This window comes from Schistocerca serialis, chromosome 2 (assembly GCF_023864345.2).
Source record: "Schistocerca serialis cubense isolate TAMUIC-IGC-003099 chromosome 2, iqSchSeri2.2, whole genome shotgun sequence".
Classification (NCBI taxonomy): Eukaryota; Metazoa; Arthropoda; class Insecta; order Orthoptera; family Acrididae; genus Schistocerca; species Schistocerca serialis.
Genome location: NC_064639.1, coordinates 97,947,272 through 97,972,279, shown reverse-complemented (window position 1 = coordinate 97,972,279; position 25,008 = coordinate 97,947,272). Strand labels below are relative to the sequence as shown.

The window sequence follows — 25,008 nt, the reverse complement described above, 5'->3', positions numbered from 1 at the left end:
CATTTTAGGGACGTATTTGAGACTATAGTGGAATTTATGTCTTAAGTACCAGGTGGTAAAAAAGTCAGTATAAATTTGAAAACTGAATAAACCACGGAATAATGTAGATAGAGAGGTACAAATTGACACACATGCTTGGAATGACATGGGGTTTTATTAGAACCAAAAAAATACAAACGTTCAAAAAATGTCCGACAGATGGCGCTTCATCTGATCAGAATAGCAATAATTAGCATAACAAAGTAAGACAAAGCAAAGATGACGTTCTTTACAGGAAATGCCCAATATGTCCACCATCATTCCTCAACAATAGCTGTAGTCGAGGAATAAAGTTGTGAACAGCACTGTAAAGCATGTCCGGAGTTATAGTGAGGCATTGGTGTCGGATGTTGTCTTTCAGCATCCACTGAGATGTCGGTCGATCACAATACACTTGCGACTTCAGGTAACCCCAAAGCCAATAATCGCACGGACTGAGGTCTGGGGACCTGGGAGGCCAAGCATGACGAAAGTGGCGGCTGAGCACACGATCATCACCAAACGACGCGCGCAAGAGACCTTTCATGCGTCTAGCAATACTTTTTTTTTGTTCTAATAAAACCCCATGTCATTCCAAGAATGTGTCAATTTTTACCTCTCTATCTACATTATTCCGTGGTTTATTAAGTTTTCAAATTTACACTGACTTTTTGATCACTCGGTATATATGATGGCGTTGAATGCTTGCTACATGAACCAAAAAAGCTTCAGAAATACTAATCAGGTAACAGCACTCTTACTATTAAAACAGCGAAGTCATCTAGTGCAAATTACAGAAATAATTATATGAAAATTGTTGTATAACACAAAGCCCAGTTCTTAGACCTTACCAAGGGAAATAGTTAGGCTGAAGTTAGATATAGTGGGAATCAGTGAAGTGTGGTGGCTGCAATAACAAGACTTCTTGCCAGTTGAATGTAGGTCTATTATCAGAATCAAATAAGGGAAATGCAGGAGTGGGTCTAATAAGAAAATAGGAATGTTGGTCACTTACCATGAACAGCACAGTAAACGTAACCAATATAAATGCAATGCCACATCACACTATAGTAGCCTATTAGCTCCTCCCTAGAAAATGAATAAATTGAAAAATATATATTATGAGATTTAAAAAAATTTCTAGCTTATACAGGGGGACGAAAAATAGTGTCAAACAAAAGGCAAACTCACATTTACAGATACGCGTCTTTAGAAAAAGCTTTCAGCAATATAGATTGGAATACACCCTGACATTCTGAGATCATCAGGAACAAAAATACAGGGAGCGGAAGGTTATCTAAAACATGGGGAGAAACCTGACTATAGTCATAAGAGATCAAGAAGATAAAAGAGATGCCGTGGTTGAGAAGTGAGTGAGACGTAGTTGTAGCTTATCCCCATGTTATTCGGTCTGTACACAGTCACCAGTAAACGAAGCCAAAGAAAAAAGTGAAAAAAAAAGAATTAAAGTTCAGAGAGAAAAACGCCCATGAGACTGTAATTCTGTCAGAGACGGTAAAGGACTTAGAACATCAGTTTAACGAAAGTGACAGTGTCCTGTAAAGAACTTATTATAAGATGGACATCAACATAAATAAACCAAGGTTAGTGAGGTGTAGATTGACTAAATCAGGAGATGGAAAGGGAAATAAATTAGGAAATGAGACACTAAAAGTAGCAGGCGAGTGTCGTCATTCGGGCAACAAAATAGCTGATGATGGCCAAGGTACAGATGATATAAAATGAAAAGTGGCAATGGCAAGAAAAATGTTTCAGAAAAGGAGAACTATTTTAACATCGAATTTAAATTTAACTTTAGGAAGTATTTTACGAAAGAATCTTCCTGGAATGTATCCTTCCACCAGACCGAAAAGGTGGAAGACAAACAGCAGAGACAAGAAAGTTGTTAGAATGCCTTGATACATTTTTTTTTCAGGCTGCAGTAAGACTACTAGGGCCTGTCATCTTATCACTTTAGGCAGCCTTTGATGAACCACACAGACCTCCAAGCCAGCAGAACAGTGCTACGCAGCTGAGGCTGCGGGCTCTGTTGCCGATGCAGCACCACGTGAAGATCGGGCTGCGTGGAGTTCTTTACTCTGCTCTGTGATATTAACTACAAATTTACGACATATTGTACAGAAGTGAAACATGGATGATATACAGTTCAGATAAGAAGAGAATAGGAGCTTCTTCGAAGTTTGTGGTACAGAAGTATACTGCAGATTAGGTGAGTAGATAGAATAACTAGTGGAGGGGTACGTCATCGAATTGGGGAGTAAAGAAATTTTCTGTGCGAGCTTGACTAAAAGGGAGGATCTGGTTGATAGCACATATCCTGACACATCAAGAAATAGATCATTTGTCAATGGAGTCAAGTGCGAGAGGGCGAGGATGGTAAAAATTGTAGAAGGAAATCTAGGTTTGTAAGTTCAGCTGTATGCAAGTTGCGATGGTTATTCAGAGATGGAGAAGCTTGCAGAGGGTGGACTCGTGTGGAAAGCTACATCAAACCGTTCTTCGAACTGAAGACCTCAGCAACAATGTGGTTCCTCAAGACAATGAACAAATAAAGTAAACTGAATATTCTTTTGTAGCAAAGGCACATAATTTCTGTGGATTTCGGGCCGAAGTGTGGTGAGGATAGCAGACAAATTTTCTCTCACGTACATAGTCACCAACTCTGTCGATCATCGCTGACAAAGATAAGTCCCACATATAAAGAGAAATACGATAACAGAATCAAAATGCGTGAGAAACACGATTTAAGACGAAGCTGTATAAATCAAAAGAGGACATGAATGTGATTGATTTGTACCACGTCGTCTCTTCAAAAACACCTCGTGTAATCGTAAGCTATTGTATATCACTGACCAGAGCCCTACAGATCTTATCAGCGATAACACCTACTAGTGTATATGAATACTCACTCAAAAATCTAGATAACTATAACAAAAAATTAGGATTCCACTGGATACTTGCCAAAGTGGGACACAGACAACTCATTCAAATGCACGAGGTTATGAATCCGTAAAAGACCGGTCTGATCCGTTTGTCTTGCTCATACGTAGAAGGGAAGCCTTGACAGAGAGTGGCTTTCAGTCGGTGAAGATTGTAGCGCGACTGCCATCGATAATCAGAATACATGATATCGTACACAGAGATAGAGAGAGTACAATCTTATTACTTCAAATGGTGAAAGGAATAAAACAGGCTCCTGTCGGTGTGTATCATGCTAACTTTATGCATATATTTTTCTAATTTCGTAATTTGTGAGTATTAAGCAAGTGTCCATCTGAATCTCACTTTACACCATGTCTATGAAAATCAGTTACTAAAAAATGTATTCGCCTACAGCTGTAATTCACAAAACTACAAGGGAGAGTCACATGAAAATGAGACACATGGAAAAAAGTAAGTGTACTGCTTATTATTTCAAAAGCGCTCACAATAACTGTTAATACATTTATGGAACTGTCAGACATGAAGGTCAGTGTCTCCATGGAAAAATGTCTGCAGTTGCCTATGTATGCTTGACTGCAACCGGGTGTGCACTTCTTCGCCCAAAGCAAACTGACGGCCATGAATCTCTTTCTTCACGGCACTAATATGGAAATCGCATGGGGAGAGATCGGGACTGTATGGAGGTTGTGTGGGCCCGCCCACATGTGGCCAAGGTTATCTGGACTACGGTACAGAAGCTTCACCATGAAGCCCTTACACATCTTCTACACAGTCCCGCTCTCTCCCCATGAGATTTTTAATTGTTTTGGAGCCCTAAATAAAGTCATTCATGGCTATCGATTTATTTCGGACAAAGAGGTGGACGCCTAGGTACTATCATAGTTCCGTAGACAACGGCAAACATTTTTCCATGAAGGCATTGACCGTCTTGTCTCATAGTGGAACAATGTATTAACAGTTATGACGATTACTTTTGGGATAATAAACAATTTACCTACTTTTTACATCTGTTTCGTTTTCATTTGACTGCCCCTTATCCACACACCAGACAAAAGTTTTGCATCACCACACTTACTAGAACTCCTGAAGATAGGCGTTGTCTGTGGATACTGTATCACAGACGCAGTCCTTTCGACTGTTCAGGGATGTCACTAAACCCACCCAAAGATGTAAACAACCATGCATGAGAAAATGGTTCAAATGGCTCTGAGCGCTATGGGAGCGGTCGCGTGGTTCCAGACTGAAGCGCCTAGAACCGCTCGGCCACTCCGACCGGCCATTCATGCACGAGAAACTCCTATTAGACGGAGAGGGTCCGACAACCGATCAGTTCCAGTCGTTCAACCAGAAAGGAGGTACACGGCTCGTGTGGTCTGTAGTTCAACCATGTATAGATGGTCAATACTGCGATTCGATCGCCTCCGCATTGTTATTTTGTGCCAGGAAGAGCTCTCAACAAGGGAAGTGTCCAGGCGTCTCGGAGTGAAACAAAGCGATGTTGTTCGGATATGGAGGAGATACAGAGAGACAGAAACTATCGATGACATGCCTCGCTCAGGCCGCCCAAGGGCTACTACTGCAGTGGATGACAGCTACCTACAGATTATGGCTCGGAGGAATCCTGACAGCAATGCCACCATGTTGAATAATGCTTTTTGTGCAGCCACAGGACGTCGTGTTACGACTCAAACTGTGTTCAATAGGCTGCATGGTGCGGAACTTCACTCCCGACGTCCATGGCGAGGTCCATCTTCGCAACCAAGACACCGTGCAGCGCGGTACAGATGGGCCCAACAACCTGCCAATGGACCGCTCAGGGTTGGCATCAGGTTCTCTTCACCGGCGAGTGTCGCATATGCCTTAAATCAGACGATCGTCGGAGACGTGTTTAGAGACAATCCGGTCAGGCTGAGCGCCTTAGACACACTGTCCAGCGAGTGCAGCAAGGTGTAGGTTCCCTGCTGTTTTGGGGTGGCGTTATGTGGGACCGAGGTACGCCGCTGGTGGTCATGGAAGGCGCCGTAAGAGCTGCTACGGTACGTGAATGCCATACTCCGACCGATTGTGCAACCGTATCGGCAGCATATCGGCGAGGCATTCGTCTTCATGAATGACAATTCGCGCCCCCGTTGTGCACATCTTATGAATGACTTCCTTCAGGATAACGACATTGCTCGACTAGAGCGGCCAGCATGTTCTCCAGACATGAACCCTATCGAACATGCCTGGACTAGATTGAAAAGGGCTGTTTATGGACGACGTGACCCACCAACCACTCTGAGGGATCTACGCCTAGTCGCCGTTGAGGAGTGGGACAATTTGGACCAACAATGCCTTGATGAACTTGTGGATAGTATGCCACGACGAATACAGGCATGCATCAATGCAAGAAGACGTGCTATGTGGTACCGGTGTATACAGCAATCTGGGCCACGACCTCTGAAGATCTCGCTGTATGGTGGTACAACATGCAATGTGTGGTTTTCATGGGCAATAAAAAGGGCGGAAACTTTGTTTAAGTTGCTCTCTGTTCCAATTTTCTGTACAGGTTTCGAAACTCTCGGAACCGAGGTGATGCGAAACTTTTTTGATGTGTGTACATAAATATGCCTATGCGTCTTTTGGTACAATTATGTTTCCTTCAGGACTTAGTACATCAATTTCCTTTTTGTCTCGTATCATTTTCAATCACAGTAGACGTACGCCATGCGATGAAGTCCACACAACGACAAATTTGTCAGTTAGAAACTTTTGCTTTATCTAAATATTGCGCATGTGTTCGGCAAAATAGTAAACAGATCCAGTCTGGGTTGTCCATTGTGTTTGCTGAGGTCCATCTTGTCATTTCTGACAACGGAACCTGTTTTGTATCAGTATGAGCCTGACCATTTACTGTCTCATTTCTACCATCAGGTTTCCAACATGTACTGACTATCACTGTCGTTCATTCAAACGGTCGACGGAGCACTTTTATACATCAAATCCTATAATTTGCGTGAATCATAGTACCTAAATGACAGACCTTTTCTTCACAATGTTAGAATTTCATCACTTCATTATTGACTTACATAAATTTCTCACATGTTTCATGTGAGTTATATTTTTTGAAATTATGCGTTTTGCCTAGAGTTCAGACGAATATTACGAATGTTTGACTAATCTAGTGCCAGTTTTTCATATACACATTCATAAATTTCGAAACATGAGTTCCTTTCAAACTTCCTACTGGGTATATACTATATGGTATTGACACGTAGAAGTAAGACTACTATTCAGTTTGGTCTTAATATACAGTTATATTCATGTCTTCACTCGTAGCTTCAATTTTTGCGTTATTTCGAGATGAAATGGTTGCTGTTCGGAACTTGATTGCCTTGATTGTCTTAGAGCTATGTTTTCAGCCTCGCAATTCTTGGGCTTGGTTTTGACGTCAGCTCGTTGAAGGGTGCATTTCCCCACAGCCTCTGCTGCATCAGCACACAGGACTGCCTTACCTGTTCCCACACCTGCTGCTCGGGCCGTTTGCTGCACCACGATCGCACTTGCTGTTAGCCTGCAACTGACATCAGCGTGTTTGACATTGCACCATGTGCAACCATTTTATTTTTTAATTTTGTTCTTTACTACTCTTATTTACTTCCTGATTGTACCACACCATTTACAAACATTCTATTTTTTTTAATTTGACAATACAACCATTAGTCGGTCTTGGATTGTACCACTTCCTTTCCTTTTTATCAAGGACATAAATACGAGTACAATCCAATGTTAGTTTTCATAATATTGTGAAATCAGTTTTGTACTACCTAAAAAACTCCATCCGGAGGCTTCACCAAATTTTTGTATGATCCTGTCACCAGATTGCCAAATTTAATGGGTCTTGTGCTTTTATTAACTATCTTTTATTAAATTTTTAATACATTTTTATCTCCCAAAAGTCCTCTAACATTCATGATCTTGCTACTGCCCTGAAATGCTGCAGATTCATAGGTTATGCAGATGCACATGTACATGTACTCTATTGATGGCTAGTGACGCAAGAAAGACTCTAAAGGTTTTAATTTTTGCAAAAGGGTTTTAAATAAAAAATATAAAGAAATAGGTCAATATTGCGTTATTATCTAAAACGCGTATCATTCAACTGGGTACCAGGGCACGTGAGAATTGAGGAAATGAGCAGGCAGACCAAGGAGCCAAGCAGGTCTACAGGAAAACACAACGTGCCATTCCTCTGCCTCAAATCAGTCACTCTGACGGAATGAAGTCGCTCACACCCACTTTGTAATAGGGCAAAAGGTTCCCTAACATATGGCTTCATACTCATTACTCTGTGCTGCCTGCAGAGCGTAAACCTCTGAACGTCACATTTTAACCTAGTGCATTTTATACAGTTATGAGAAGGCTGAAATAAATGTATGTGAAAATCTGCCCGCTTTCAAGATGATGACGAGACGAGTGTTGTCTCTGGACTCCAGACTATGCCTTTAGGCTAGGGATGTTAGTGTATACAGAGTGACTGCATCCTCCTTTTTATTCACACGATAAGCAAGCCGCAGCTTTTCGCTGTACACTTTTAATATTTTCCACTGAATTTCTCTTTCTATTAGAAGTTTTAGACCTGGCAAAAAGCACGATTTTCTTATTTCTGTGTCAGTATCTGTGTGCATATGTGTGCGAGGTTTTATAGAATTCTTAAATACTAATTATAGTCGAAGTTATATAACTCTGTGACTTTTATCTACACTCGTCTCATAAAATCTGGGAACGAGCGCTAAGTACCCCGCTGTGATACATTCAAACTAACACGTTGTCATAATCATCATCACACAACCTTTACCGGAGTTCAATTAAATACTCATAATGGATAAAGACACTTTAAATATTCGCACAAACTGAAAGGATTCCCTACAGTAAATTCCATCAGCCGACATCAGATGACACAGATAATACCCGTCTACATATGCACACAAGGTTATTTTAGTTCAAATGAGTCAGCATGTAAGGTGCCTAGGTCGATACTTCCGAAATGTTTTCATAACCTCGTCAGCCCTCAGTCCTAAAACATTCACAAACCAAATAAATGTGCTCCAAGCATCAAACACGTAACAACATTGCACATTGATCAGCGATAGCTATCATGAAAACAGTACATACATTTTGTGACAACTATCATTCTATCGCAAATACGATTGGTAAAAAATAATACAATAACTGTTATTCGAAGCAATGCAAATGTAAGTTGACTAAATCTGACCACAGGCTGTGCACTGCTTTTTACTTAATACTTAGAGTGTTAACGGTATTTTTTAACTTTTACCTTTACATCCACAGATAAAGCATATATTCATCAAAAGAAACATATACAACTAATACCATTAATACGTGCTTTAAAAAACTGAAATGTCGGGACATTTTGAAAGGGTTCCCAGTATAATATTTTCTTCTTTAACACTACTTGCATGCAAATTCACCTTGTTCAGGGTGATATCCTATCAAATTATGGGATATTCCATGATGTGACAACAGTTGCATTTAGAAATTCAATATCTTTGTTCATGTGACACAACTAATAAGCCGTGGAGTGAACTCTGACTTCCAACTTTTCATCTACAATTAGATTTTCTTAGTTGTATCAAATCTGCTAACCCCCACATAATTGGGAAACTTTCCGCAACTGCGTTTCAAGCAGGCCCTACACTACTTCACCACCGCCACATGTATATTGCTAACGGATCTAAATCACTTGGGAAAAATGGCGTATTTTGAACATATCACGTGAAATTAAAAATACCTATTCTTGTAGCTGAGAATTGAGGGCCTAGTTGATGGCAGAAGAGTAGTTGTAAGATGTCAGACGTCTTGGCAGCAAAATATTAGGCAGTACACAGGTTTGCATAATATTCAATGAACGACGTTTGTTACAGGAAACCATTAAGCAGTGGTAAATGTCGTCGCTAACACCCGTTAATGCATATGGAATGGGGACAAAGAAGAAGTTTTTAAAGTAGTAAATATGAGTAGAGCTCGTATATTTTTCATTTTCGTCACAAACTGTCACAGATACAAGAGAGGTTTCGATGTTACTGATCGTGTCCGTTTTTGGTTTGTTCCAGACGCTGACAAAGGCCTTCTCTTACTTCACAGTCCTGCGACAGATCAAGGGCACCAGCTAGATGCCAACAGATCAAGGGCACCAGCTAGTTGCCAACAGATCACGAGCAGCAGCTAGATGCCAACAGATCAAGAGCACCTGCTAGATGCCAACAAATCTAGGGCACCGGCTAGATACCAACAGATCACGAGCAGCAGCTAGGTCCCAGCAGATCAAGAGCACCTGCTAGATGCCAACAAATCTGGCGCACCGGCTAGATACCAACTGATCACGAGCAGCAGCTAGATGTCAACAGATCAAGAGCACCACCTAGATACCAACCGATCAAGAGCACCAGCTAGATGCCAACAGATTAAAGACACCAGATAGATGACAACAGGTCAAAGGCATCAGCTAGACTTCAGTGCTCTACACCAGGTCGCTGTTGACAGCTTCTATCGAAAGTCCCTCCCTCACCAGTGCCTGTCACAGAAATGTTGTTCAGTACACATGGGCGTGCACCCTCATCATGCCTTCACCTGTTACCATGACATTCATTGCGGCGATAAATAATGAGGTAATGCAATACAGTCACTGCACGCAGAAGTTTGTACCTCATTTTTATAATTCTTGTCCCAACCAATAAACAATAAAACATTATGCACCTGTCTTTTGTGGACCTCTTTCGCCAAGTCTTGTGAAATGTTCAGGAAGTAATTTAAAGAATTTTATGAAATCCTCTCCTGTATGGCTGTCACCACAAGGTGATGGTCTGATCCTATTTCTGCACCTCTTTGAGATTTTACATTCTGGGTAACACTTCTGTGTCTGGGATCCACAAGTATGTGGTCTATTTGGTTCTGAGTCTCTTCATCAGGTGACTTCCTTGTTATCTTATGGATGTCTTTGCGAAGAAAGTAGGTACCTATAATTCTTAAGTTTTGCCAGATTGACTAATCTCATTCCATTGTTGTTAGAGGAATCATGCAGGCTGTGAAGGGCAGCGTAAAGCATCTTCTCTTCCTACTTTAGCATTGGCATCACCAAGGAAAACCTTTACATCGTATGATGGTGCATCTTCATACACTGATTCTAGGTCTTCGTAGAAGCCGCCTTTTTCACTTTCATCTTTATCTTCTGTAAGTGCATCGAATGAAACCAGAGTTACGTTGTAGAATTTTCCTTTTATTATTCTTATCCAGAATATTCTTTCATTGACAGCCTTGAAGTCCATGATATTTCCCCTTACTCTGTTGGCTACTTCGAAGCCCACTCCAAACTGATGTTTACCTTCTTTATTTCCACTGTAGAAGTAGCTACACCACTTTTCTTTATGCATTCCATCTCCTGGGCATTTCATTTCTTGCAGTGCCACTATGTCTAGCCTGTATCTATTCAGTTCTTCATCAAGGACCTTCACCTTTCCAGGTGAGAACAGTGTTTTTACATTCCAAGTGCCACACTTCACTCTATGTTTGTTCCGTGATCTCCTGACTTGCTGGGGTCGTTTCCAATGTTCCGTACCGAATACGAGGCTATTTCTTGGTGTTTCGTAACAATCATCTTTTTTACAGTGTTGGAGCGTTGACCTCACGCCCAACCCCCAACCTGGAGGATCAGGGTGTCCCATTTACTCTGGATCATCACCTTTGAACTATCTGGTATGGGAGACCCTACTAGTAGTAAAGCCACCCCCAGGCTACCTCTCAGGATCATTTTACCCCGCAGGCCCCACCACCACGACAAGGTAAGTACGCCATTGGGGGAGAGTGCACATATAGCCTCTTTCAAACTACCAACTGCTACTGTGTGCTACACTCTTCTTTGCGGCGTACCGCCGGTGGACAAGCGGGCACTTGCTGGCCACACCCGGTCTGCCTTGGGGTGACTGCGGTTGCACGGTCCAGGCAGTGACTGTTCGCCAACACAAAACGTTGCAACGCCCACTAAACAATGCGAGATAAATGACGCTAAAATGTAACTGCATCCTATCCTAACCGAAGCACAGCGACCTACAGCAACCACACACACAGTGGGTCAGCCCCCACACCGTTCCTGAACTTCATCTACTTCGTGACCATCAATCCTGGTGTTAAGTTTCTCGTTGTTCTCATTTTTGCTACTTTTCACTACTTTCGTCGACCTTCGATTTACTTTCAGTTCATATTCTGTACTCCTTAGACTTTTCATTCCATTCAGCAGCTCCTGGAATTCCTCTCTCCTTTCACTTAGTGTAGTAATGTCATCAGCGAATCTTGTCATTGAAATTTTTTCACCTTGAATTTTAATTCCACTCCTGAGCTTTTACTTCCGTCGTTGCTTCTTTGATGTGCAGATTGAGCAATAGGAGTGAAAAACTACATATCCGTCTTACAACCTTTTTAATCAGAGCACTTTGCTCTCCTCCCTTTTGGTTTTTTTATGTATTGTTCAAAAATGGTTCAAATGGCTCTGAGCACTATGGGACTTAACATCTGAGGTCATCAGTCCCCTAGAACTTAGTACTTAAACCTAACCAACGTAAGGACGTCACACACATCCATGCCCGAGGCAGGATTCGAACCTGCGACCGTAGCAGTCGCGCGGTTCCAGACTGAAGCGCCTAGAACCGCTCGGCCACCGCGGCCGGCTATGTATTGTGTATTACCCGTCTTTCCCTATAGCTACCGCAAATTTTTCTCAGAATTACGAACGTCTTGCACCATTTGACACTGTCGAACGCTTTTTCTGGATCGGCAAAGCCTATGAACGTGTTTTGATTTTTCTTTAGTCTTGCTTCCATTATCAACCGCAGCCTCAGAATTGCCTCTCTCGTGCCTCTACCTTTCCTAAAGCCAAACTGATCGGTATCTAAAACATCCTCAGGTTTCTTTTCCATTCTTCTGTATATTATTCTTGTGCCGGCCGCTGTGGCCGAGTGGTTTAGGCGCTTCAGTCCGGAACCGCACTGCTGCTACGGTCGCAGGTTCGAATCGTGCCTCGGTTATGCATGAGTGTGGTGTCCTTAGGTTACTTAGGTTTAAGTAGTTCTAAGTTCTAGGGGACTGATGACCTCAGATGTTAAGTCCAATAGTGCTCAGAGCCATCTGAACCATTTCTTATTCGTGTCACTAACTAGGACGCATGAGCTGCTAACTGATTGTGCGGTAATTCACGCATTCTTCGGCTCTTGCCAACTTCGGATTTATGTGGATGACATTATTCTGACAGTCAGATGGTATATCGCCAGACTCAAACATTCTACACACCGACGTGAATAGTCGTTTTGTTACTACTTCCCCTAATGATTTTAGAATTTCTGATGGAATGTTATACATCCCTTTTGCCTTATGTGATCTTAAGTCCTCCAAAGCTTTCTTAAATTCTGACTCTAACTCTGGATCGCCTATCTCTTCTAAATCTGCTCCCGTTTCTTCCACTATCACATCAGACGAACCTTCTCCCTCACAGAGGTATTCAGTGTACTCTTTCCATCTATCTGCTCTCTCCTCTTCATTTAACATATGAATTTCCATTGCACTCTTAATGTTGCCAAAATTGCTTTTAATTTCACTGAAGGCTGTTTTGATTTTTCTGTATGCTGAATCAGTCTTCTCGACATTATTTCTTTTTCGATTTCTTCACATTTATCATGGAGACATTTTGTCTGTTTGTTTGTTTTGCTTCAGGGCGCAAAAAACAACTGGGTTCATATGCGCCCAAGTCAAAACTATAGACACGAAGGGATAGAGAAGCTAAAAAACGATTATACGTCAGTCCCAATTGACATAAGAGAAGATAGTTAAAAACGGGACCTGGAGAAATGGCTAAAAAAGACACCTAAACTAGAAATTAAATGGCCTTTGCCATGTTGCTTTGGCGGAAAAAAAGTAAAACGCGGTCGACAGCCCTAGCGTAATTTGCTAAAACGGCCGATAACTCAGACGACAAACCCATGCGGGAACGTGAACGGTTTAAAAATTGGCATTCTGTCAGGAAGTGGCGGACAGTTAAAACTTGGGCGCAATGTGTACAAAGTGGTGGGGTAGCGCCACGTTTCAAATTACGATGGCCAAAAAGGCAGTCCCCAATAAGCAGCCATTTCGCCTCAGCTTCCCTTCACTTCCTATTTATTCCATTTCTAAGTGACTAACATTTGGGCATTTCTGAATTTCTGTGAACATTTTTGGACTTCCTTCTTTCTTCGATTAAATCAAGTATTACTTCTGTTATCCATGGTTTCGTCGCAGTTAGCTTATTTGTACCCGTATTTTCATTCCAACTTTTGTGTTTGCCCTTTTTACAGATGTCCATTCCTCTTCAACTCAACAGACTACTGAATGTGGAATAACACTGTAAATAGTCATGTTTTTAACTAAATCATAGAGGAAGGTAGGTGGATCAATGCTTGTCAACATATCGAACGTATGACAGTGTTATTAATAAACATTGATACACCTACTTTCCCCCATGATTTAATTAAAAAATATTAATCCACGTACTCAGCGTTCCTCGACAGTCAGGCGTTCGAAACATGTCACTCTCAGTGAGGGAGCGACTCCGATATCCACAGCTTCCTGTAAATTACTTCCGAATGTAAGTGCAGGATAACTTTGCACGTATAAAGTTACTGATACAAGGTCGTAGAGTACAAAATTTTATTCTCCTAATGCTTTCCAGTAGTTTACATACTGAGGGCAAAGGTGATGCCTTTTTTAAAAACTCCAAAAATGGCTAGTTTTAATCAGTTTTCAATGCAACTGCACCCTTTCTTTAGGGCCTTATATGCTCGCATTGCAAAACTAAATATAGTTTTTATGCGGTTTAGAACATGATCTTTCTTATGAAAACAGTCTAAAATTATTTTCAGAAGACCCTTTTTTGTGAAAGTCGTCCAAATATATTCATTTTTGGTGTTAGAAAAATCGTCAACGTTGCCCACAATCTGTAAACAGTCAGAAAGCAGTAAGAGAATAAATTTTATATTGTAAGACAGTTTTAATTATTATGTACAAAAGTCTCAGGATCACCAGGCAATTACTTGTGGATATATCAAAATGTAAACTTCACATTTTTTCGGGTGTCTATGTTTTTCAGCCATCTTTGCTTCAAATTATCCATTTGAAAATTGTTCATGAAATCATTTTTATTATTTCGCTTAAGGTAGCCCAAAAATGGTACAAGGTGGACTAGTTTTGTTTTTGCCAAGGAAATATTGTTGGGGGTATTATGTCTCAAAATTGTCGAAAAATCATTGGTGCACTGTTGTTAGCTGCACTGTGGCATCAAACAAATAACTATATCTTCGAAAGTATTGAATTACCGATCATGAAAACGTAGCAATGTTTACTAGGAACATGTGATAATGTTCATACAAAATTTCATGAAAATCCTTGACGGTCATATGGAAGCCTCTAGACCATTTGGCATGGAGTGACCCACATGAGTTCACAGTTTTTTTTATATTTATATCTGCTGACCGTCTACAAATCCTTGAAAATAAAGAAAATGTGCTGTCTTTCCGTTTTCTGTATTTACCTACTCGCATTTCTCCCTTTTGTGGAACTCTATCTATATTTTTAAAGAAAAATAGTTATTGGTAGCCTGTTTGTGCCTTGCAAGATCAGAAGCATTTTTCGCTCAGCTTGTTGCGTATGCACTAAATTACCAACTTGGATTTTGAACTTCAGGTTGTCAGAAATAGTCTAATTTATGGAAGATGTGATAATGTGGTAATTACTCTTAATTTAATTTTCATTTAATGAATATACCTATATGAAATTTCTTGCCGTTTTTCGCCAGTTAGCTTACTGGAAGTTTTTACATCAGAAAACAGAACTGAATACTACAGGCAGACCGATATGTATTATTAGCAACGAATACTAAAGAGGAATTCTAGTGCCATGTGAATGTAAGAAAGCTAAAGTTCTAGAAGAAACAACTGCGTGGCATTTTCGCAGTAAAAACAAAATCATAGGTTGATCAAACATACACAAGCTGTGCAGTCCAGTGTACACAAAGCCAAAAAAAAAAAAAAAAAAAAAAAAAAAAAAAAAAAAAAAAAAAAAAAAACAAATCACCATAATCTGTACTCCTTGTCATTGAAATTAACCTTTTTAAAAAACTTCAGCAAAACAAAAACTCTTCCTTGAACTTGAATAAGGAGTAAATTTATTCCTATGAATTCTAGATAATCATTTCTTCCTTATTGGTTCACTCTGCAGAAATTTAAATACAGTAATTATTTGGCCTCCATCGTAATTTCTTCTGTAAGTCGACACAAAACAACGAAATGGCATTTTGGCAGTAAAAAGAAAATCATAGGTCTATCGAACACACTCAGGTCATACAATCTTGTGTGCACAAAGTTAACAAAACAATTCATGTTCACTGATGTAGTAGTTAGACTCAAGAATGAGGTCAATTACGATCAACAGCGTGCAAGCAGATGTTCCTCTGTTGCCTACATACGACGCTATGCAGTGACATCCTTTATTTGGTAGACGCTAAGGCCAGTATTACACTATCAAATTTTCTTTGCTAAAGTTTCTTTGTCAAATAAAATTTGGTATTGTAATAAGTAACTTTGTCAAAGTTACATCTTGGTCAAATTTTCGTTGATCAAATCTAGCACCTCGGCATAGGTTTGATCAAAGAAAGCCTTCGTCTTCTGTTTACTGCATTAAAAAATGTAACTGCGTGGAGTGCTAACATCGCTGCAGCTGTTTTCCATTTAATATAGCGTTTATAAATATAAACATGGCCCAAAATCCATGAGCAAATATGACATTGGTACATGCACATTGAAGGAACTGTGGTGCAATATTTGATGACAGTGTAATACTCTCTTTTGCTCCGTGTAGAAGACCTTTGTCAAAGAAATATGATCAACATTTAATCAAATTTCTTTGCCAAAGAAAATTCGATAGAGTAATATCGACCTGAGACCATTAAAACTGTCAAGTGCTTATTTTATCACTCTGTTATATAAAAAGCTTCCTGTGACACAGTCTTCACACTATGGAATAAAATCTCATTTTTAAAAGTCTTATAATATGACTTGAAATTAGAGACTACAGTGCTTAAAAATGAATATAATTTTGACTTGTGGTATGATTGGAAACAGCTATGTAAACTCAATGTTTTCAAAAAATATTTTTACTTGAAAATGAGATGTAATGGTAAAGAAATAACTCTTAATGAGAACTAAACAATGGAAACCAGATAGGAATATCAACACTGTAGGAAAGGATAGATTACTACTTGCCGTAAAGATGACACATTCATTTACAGACAGTCAAATTAAAAGACATTTATGCGAAGCTTTCGGCCACAATCTTCGTCAGAAATAGAGAAGACACACAATTCATTCACACAAGCAAGCCAGCTAGCCCGAGCTGCCAAAATAGCGGTCATGTGCATACGAGGTGTGCTTGATTGTGTGAATGAATGGTGTGTGTTTCTCTTTTTTGACGAAGACTATGGCTGTCTGCAGCTTAATGTGTCGTCTTTAAGGTAAGTAGTAATCTATCTTTTCCTATGCCCTTAATGAGAATTACCTTCTTCACAACTTCCCGTGATAATACTTGATCTGAAATAAAAGATTTGTAGCATCTATATGTATACATCATTACTCCTACAACTTTAGTATATACTGTGTGCATTTAAACAGATCTTTGTTTCTACCACTATCAATTTATTCGAGACAGGAATGTTTTCGAGCATAGATGAAGGGATGAGCATGTTCGCTTTTATTTCTTTTATAAAAGCAGTAACTGTGTGATATCAGGTCCCTCTAGGAACAAGGCAGGTATAAGCATGCACACACTTCCTGCCGACCTCTGGAAAAAGAAGTACAGCCTTGCTTGGTCACCTGCAGGCAGCATAGTTTGGGATCTGCTTACAAAAAAAAAAAAAAAAAAAAAAAAAAAATTATGAAGGGCGGCTATGAGTGATTTATCGAGTTTTGGATTAATTTATTTCACAAAACATTGCATGAAAAAGTGAAACAACATATATTCAAGTTTTGTTGCAAATAATTGCAAATGTCTAATGTCCTCTCCTCATGTTACACGACAAACATATACACATTATTAAGTTCGATCCCTACACTTTTTAGCATGTCGTTATGAATGTTCACCAATACAGTACTGATGTGATCCTAGAGTTCAATCAGTGCTGTCAACAAAGGTGGTACATAAACATTGCCTTTTATGTACCCACAAAGAAAAATATGACAAACTGTAAGGTAAGGAGACCTTGCAGGTCTCTTGAAGAGTGCCAAATCACCAGTTTGGAAAATCTTCATTCAGATGTCATGTGCCCAAAAAAATTCTACATCTACATCTACATGGATACTCTGCAAATCACATTTAATTGCCTGGCAGAGGGTTCATCGAACCACCTTCACAATTCTCTATTATTCCAATCTCGTATAGTGCACAGAAAGAACGAACACCTATACCTTTCCATATGAGCTCTGATTTCCCTTATTTTATCGTAATTTGGTCCAGCCCAAATCCTGTATCATTTCAGTGAAACTCTCTCCCATATTTTGCGATAATGCAAAACGTGCTGCCCTTGTCCAAACTATTATGATGTACTCCGACAGTCCTATCTGGCAAGTATCCCACACCATGCAGCAGTATTTTAAAAGAGGATGGACAAGTGTAATGTAGGCAGTCTCTTTGTTGCAAATAATTGCAAATGTCTAATGTCCTCTCCTCATGTTACATGACAAACAGATACACATTATTAAGTTCGATCCCTACACTCTGTTACAGTTTCAAAGCGCACTGCCAATAAAATGCAGTCTTTGGTTATGTGGTTTTTTATGTGTTCCTTCCAATTTAAGTTGTTCACAATTGTAATTCACAGGTATTTAGTTGAATTTACGGCCTTTAGATTTGACTGATTTATCGTGTAACCGAAGTTTGACGAATTCCTTTTAGCACTCATATGGATGACCTCACTCTTTTCGTTATTTAGGGTCAACTGCCAATTTTCGTACTGTTCAGATATCTTTTCTAAATGGTTTTGCAATTTGTTTTGATCTTCTGATGACTTTATTAGCTGATAAACGACAGCATCATCTGCAAACAACCTAAGACAGCTGCTCGGAGTGTCTGCCAAATCGTTTATGTAGATAAGGAACAACAAAGGGCATATAACGCTGCCTTCTCTTGCGGTATTTCCTCCAAATGAATCAGACATACGTTTCTCCTGCTGTATTTATAAAAACTAAACCAATGACTACCAACATTATCCCAAATATCTTAAACTATACCACTTCGAATTTCATTTGCTTCTACTGGAAGTTCATCAATCATAAAACCAGTTCAGAAGTTATTCTCTTTGTTCTCTTTGTTCACGTTTTTTTTAATTTCTTCTTCTAATTCACTCAAATACATTGTTTCTGATTCACCTAATGAAATATCATTATGATTTATTGATATATCTCCAGAATCTTATAAATGATGATAAGGAACCATTTGCTTCCTTCATTTGCTTTAGCACATTTTTTCTTTGTCCTTCAATCTCCTTTTTTATATTTCTCATATCCTGCTAAAACTTGTTCTTACGTTTTCAAAAAGCTTCTTTTCACTCTTCTTTTTTCTTTCTTATTGTATAAACTTTTTCTACGATCACTGTATCACGTTTTACTAGCATTTATTTAAGAAAAATTAATGACTTATGATCAAAATTTATGATTAATACATTAATTAACAGTTATGGCTAATTATTGTGATTAAAGTTATTAAAGGTTCAGTATTATGATTAACTTTATCATTATGAAAGTTTTCATCTTATTTTGATATCTGCAATCATTATATTTCCTCATTAAATCTTCTGTACTAAAACCAAATTCATGATTCAAATATTTACTTCAGATATCCTTAAACAAATCAGCTTTAAATTTCACTTAAAAACTCATGATAAATATGATTTTGTGTCATACTTTTCGAAAGATGTTGAAAAATTTAAGACTGTCTCTCCACCCTTTCGAAGGATGTTAAAAACATTAAGACTGTCTCTCTCAAATGGCTTAGGAATCTGTGAGCTAAACGAAACCACTTTATTCCTTTACGATTTCCTCAAATATAAATGTGTTGTGAGTTTTAAAAATGACATCACCAAATAAAGAAACTTAATTATTTTGGCATTCTTCCAATCTTTGAAAAACCTCATCCTTCTCAGTTCAAGCAGCAACTTTATTAACCAGTAAATCTTCAATTTTATTACCCCTCCATATAAACTTTTAATATATAGGTTTATTCAAACTTTTGAAATAAACATACAAATGATTTGTTTTACCTCAGTATAACCAATCAGAAGCTAAATGCTGTTATGCGTCATGAGAGTTGCCACATCTACTTAGCCTGTAATTACAAAACATATGGTTTTAGGCTATATTTTAGATGTTTGTATCCTGTTTCCCTTTCTTTTAGTTGTATCTTTGGATCACAATCAGTTTTGTTCATGTAATTCATTAAATTTTTATTTTACAAATGAATACACTATTTCCATTGAATGTTAACAGCTCAATTCTGAAGAGACCTATTGAATGTTCCCTTATTGGAATTTATAAAAGTTGCATTAATTGGATTCAATTCTACATCTGTTACTCCAAATTTCACATCTAAAAGTTTTAATTTTATTCTGATGTGGAAACTACTATCAATACAGATTGAAAAACACATCATACAAACAAACCTGATATGAACATTAAGACAGATGAAGTTTTCTATAGAGTAGTGATTGAAAGTCGTTTTAAATGTATATTAACGTAAAAGGTGGTTTAGAAAAGTAGTCAAACTTTTCGAGCAAGCAAAAAAAATTTGCTATTGCTGTTGCTAAAACTATTTCTTTTGAGTCAGTTAGTTTGAGCTTTAATTTAGCTGAGGGTATGTTTGTAGAATGGTTAACATTTCCCCAAAGAAACGCATATTATTGCTTCTTTTAAGCCAAATGCTGAGCCTGGTGATAGTACTATTTATGAACTAGAGTGTCCTATGTTTTCAATAATTCTGAACAGATGGAGGTCGAAAAATATCGACAACTAACCTACCACAGTAGTACAAGTTTATATGCCTACTATCTCAGCAGATGATGAAGAAATTGAAGAAATGTATGATGAAATAAAAGAAATTATTCAGATAGTGAAGGGAGACGAAAATTTAATAGTCATGGGTGACTGGAATTCGTCAGTAGGAAAAGGGAGAGAAGGAAACGTAGTAGGTGAATATGGACTGGGGGTAAGAAACGAAAGAGGAAGCCGCCTGGTAGAATTTTGCACAGAGCTCAACCTAATCATAGCTAACACTTTGTCCAAGAATCATAAAAGAAGATTGTATACATGGAAGAAACCTGGAGACACTGACAGGTTTCAGATAGATTATATAATGGTAGGACAGAGATTAAGGAACCAGGTTTTAAATTGTAAGACATTTCCAGGGGCAGATGTGGACTCTGACCACAATCTATTGGTTATGAACTGTAGATTAAAACTGAAGAAACTGCAAAAAGGTGGGAATTTAAGGAGTTGAGACCTGGATAAACTGAAAGAACCAGAGGTTGTACAGAGTTTCAGGGAGAGCATAAGGGAACAATGGACAGGAATGGGGGAAAGAAATACAGTTGAAGAAGAATGGGTAGCTTTGAGGGATGAAGTGGTGAAGGCAGCAGAGGATCAAGTAGGTAAAAAGACGAGGACTAGTAGAAATCCTTGGGTAACAGAAGAAATATTGAATATAATTGATGAAAGGAGAAAATATAAAAATGCAGTAAATGAAGCAGGCAAAAAGGAACACAAACGTCTCAAAAATGAGATCGACGGGAAGTGCAAAATGGCTAAGCAGAGATGGCTAGAGGACAAATGTAAGGATGTAGAGGCTTATCTCACTAGGGGTAAGATAGATACTGCCTATAGGAAAATTAAAGAGATCTTTGGAGGAAAGAGAACCACTTGTATGAATATCAAGAGCTCAGATGGAAACCCAGTTCTAAGCAAAGAAGGGAAAGCAGAAAGGTGGAAGGAGTATATAGAGGGTCTATAAAGGGCGATGTACTTGAGGAAAATATTATGGAAATGGAAGAGGATGTAGATGAAGATAAAATGGGGGATATGATACTGCGTGAAGAGTTTGATAGAGCACTGAAAGACCTGAGTCAAAACAAGGCCCCGGGAGTAGACAACATTCCATTAGAACTACTGACGGCCTTGGGAGAGCCACTCCTAACAAAACTCTACCATCTGATGAGCAAGATGTATGAGACAGGCGAAATACCCCCAGACTTCAAGAAGAATATAATAATTCCAATCCCAAAGAAAGCAGGTGTTGACAGATGTGAAAATTACTGAACTATCAGTTTAATAAGTCATGGCTGCAAAATACTAACGCGAATTCTTTACAGACGAATGGAAAAACTAGAAGAAGCCGACCTCGGGGAAGACCAGTTTGGATTCCGTAGAAATATCGGAACACGTGAGTCAATACTGACCCTACGACTTATCTTAGAAGAAAGATTATGGAAAGGCAAAACTACGTTCCTAGCATTTGTAGACTTAAAGAAAGCTTTTGACAATGTTGACTGGAATACTCTCTTTCAAATTCTGAAGGTGGCAGGGTTAAAATACAGGGAGCGAAAAGCTATTTACAATTTTTACAGAAACCAGATGGCAGTTGTAAGGGTCGAGGGACATGAAAGGGAAGCAGTGGTTGGGAAGGGAGTGAGATAGGGTTGTAGCCTCTCCCCAATGTCATTCAATCTCTATATTGAGCATGCAGTGAAGGAAACAAAAGAAAAATTTGGAGTAGGTATTAAAATCCATGGAGAAGAATTAAAAACTTTTAGGTTCGCCGATGACATTGTAATTCTGTCAGAGACAGCAAAGGATTTGGAAGAGCAGCTGAACGGAATGGATGGTGTCTTGAAAGGAGGATGTAAGATGAACATCAACAAAAGCAAAACAAGGATAATGGAATGTAGTCGAATTAAATCGGATGATGCTGAGGGAATTAGGTTAGGGGATTGAGAGACTTAAGGTAGTAAAGGAGTTTTGCTATTTGGGGAGCAAAATAACTGATGGTCGAAGTAGAGAGGATATAAAGTGTAGACTGGCAATGGCAACGAAAGCATTTCTGAAGAAGAGAAATTTGTTAACATCGAGTATAGGTTTAAGTGTCAGGAAGTCGTTTCTGAAAGTATTTGTATGGAGTGTAGCCATGTATGGAAGTGAAACATGGACGATAAATAGTTTGGACAAGAAGAGAATAGAAGCTTTCGAAATGTGGTGCTACAGAAGAATGCTGAAGATTAGATGGGTAGATCACATAACTATTGAGGAAGTATTGAGTAGGATTGGGGAGAAGAGAAGTTTGTGGCACAGCTTGACTAGAAGAAGGGATCGGTTGGTAGGAGATGTTCTGAGGCATCAAGGGATCACCAGTTTAGTATTGGAGGGCTGCGTGGAGGGTAAAAATCGTAGAGGGAGACCAAGAGATTAATACACTAAGCAGATTCAAATGGATGTAGGTTGCAGTACGTAGTGGGAGATGAAGAAGCTTGCACAGAATAGAGTAGCATGGAGAGCTGCATCAAACCAGTTTCTGGACTGAACACCACAACAACAACAACAATGGCAATCAGGAACTACTCGACTGAAGCTGATGTAATAGTAATTTTAGTGGTGAAATATGGCGATATTTTGTTAAATAAATGAGAAAAGTTAAAACTGCAAATAAATATGTAAAGTGTAATGTTAATATATAGGTATCATTCTCAGTTAGGTTGAAAGGGGTATGTTCTGTTCAACAGCTGCCTTTTCACTTACATCACTTTTTTGATATTAATTATTAATCTCTATTCTGTCATCATTGAATATCTGTGTTAACACCTGGCAGTAAGGCTTTGTTATAATTTAATTGATAATCAAACCACACACGGTTAACCATTATGAGAACAGTTCGCAGGTACAATGATCATAATACTCTTTAGTTTGGGCAATGTATTTTCTGTGTGCTGTTTTCAGTGGTGCCTTCTACTGTGGCTAAAGATGGAATGGCAGGACGGTGGTAGGCAGTTCGTTTTTAGACCTTGTGTGGGGGGGAGGGGGGGTTTAGGTAAATTCACAGAAAGTAGTGATGCTTCCTTCACTGGGCAATACTATGGTAGCCCCTGACAGTGATAAACTGATGCTCGCAGATATTGGAGCTGTGCCAGGCTTCGAGGGCTGAGCACTGCACGCGGTGCATTTGGGTGACCCACCACGGGTGACGCCTGAAGGAAGTGACCGTAGTAGCAGTGTTTGTTTCCCCTTTTGCCATCTGGCTGTGTTTACACGGCGAGGACGGGATTTGGAGTTGATTGGTCAGACACTTTGAAACATCAGCAGTACTACACTGATACCAAAATTGCGGTTGTGGTACCCATTGGCTGAGTGTTGTGTGTAGGATGTGAGCCAGTATTTTGCAGACACAGAATAATTCTACCAGTGGTGCAGCCTCTGCTCACAGTTCTACAATAGGATAGTTCCTGGTTGTGGTGCAGGTGTTGTGGGCTGTGCAAGGGAGACGCGTTTTGCACGCTGGTAAGAACGCCATCCTAGCTGCTGCCAGCTAGGTGCGAGGATGGAAATCTGGATCCGGACCTCGTGGAGGCTAGTTGCATTCAGGCCGCGGGTGCACAACTGGCAGATTCTGGGGGCACCTGTAGCACTTCGGGAGGCCGTCAGTGAGCTGTCGTCTGTCGCAGTCCCTGTGCAGCATAGGTAACACCACTGGCGTCTTAGAACTGGCAGGACATAGATTGAAGTTCGCGGTATTTCAGTAAGCTAGGGATCGTTCTTTCCGTGAGACCTGTAGGCTCACCTAATTGAGTATTTTCCCTGCGTGATTTAAGTCAGGTTTGTTAGCGTTGTCCATAATAATTTTCTTGGGGAGCATTAGGAATTTCTTTTCCCTTTTTCCATTTACCAACTACAAGTTGCTAGTTTTCTAAAAAGTATTGGAGGCTTATCTAAAGTCTTAAATTTTTGTCAAAGTTCAGTTTTAATGGAGGCTGTGACATTTTGGTATAATAAATCATCTTGTGATACCATTAATACTGTTTTCATTTCAGGAATTACTTGTTATTTTATTACAGAGGCGTTCTTATAGATTTTGTCCTTAATATCTGTATAGTCATGAAAGAGCAGAGTCACTCACTGATAATGGCCGAATATTGGCTGTGTTGCTTTGTGAGGAAACATCAGTGAGTTTCTGCTTGGTGTCAGCCTGCTCACGTGTTGCATTCTGGTGAGCAAGAGATGCAATTGATATGCACATGCAGGAACTGAGACACAGCACTGTTCACAGCGGGGAGGCTTTCGCAAGACAGAGCCTTGCCCTATTCAGTATCCGAAGGTACTAATCTCGCGCCACTACGTGAATCGTTTTAAGACGCGGCTTTGTCAAATAGTACAGATGACGTACATATTTCATTTTTAAAACAACCACATTCATTTCATTTTGGCGACCATGTACCAGGGTCACGAACTCTGGTTCGTCTGTAACGCACTCAGGTCTTAATTCATTTTTTCTTCGCCAAGTCTTTCATTCGGCGGCCTGTTGGTTTGTCTGACATGCAGTCAGGACGCATTTTCTGCCTGACCCAGTCACGAACCGTATTTTCGTAGAAATTCATCTGTAATGTTGTACTGCGGATGAATAATTAACTTGTGAGTTTTCTTGTATATCAGATTAGGTAGTATTCAGTTTATCAAGGTTTCAGTAGGTCAGAGAAGGTAAATTGTACCTATTTCTATAGATACTGCAAGCGTAAATTTACTAATAAATGTAATTTTCTTTCGTCTCTTGTTTCTGCGCCACTCCACGAGTGCAATTGCCGTGTTGAATAAAGCTTTTCTTGCATGCTGGAGTGACTTTTGATGTCCATCTGTGCATATTATTTTTGGT

At 39.4% G+C, this 25,008-nt stretch overlaps 1 protein-coding gene across 1 annotated transcript in view; it reads left to right on the top strand.

Moving 5' to 3' along the window:
- LOC126455451 (uncharacterized) overlaps positions 1–9,227 on the top strand; it is a 237,078-nt gene extending 227,851 nt beyond the window's left edge. Inside the window, exon 5 of the mRNA XM_050091203.1 lies at positions 9,096–9,227. Coding sequence (XP_049947160.1) covers positions 9,096–9,155 — 60 coding nt within the window. The 3' untranslated portion in view covers positions 9,156–9,227. The remainder of the gene's footprint in view (positions 1–9,095) is intronic.
- The last annotated feature ends 15,781 nt before the right edge of the window (positions 9,228–25,008 follow it).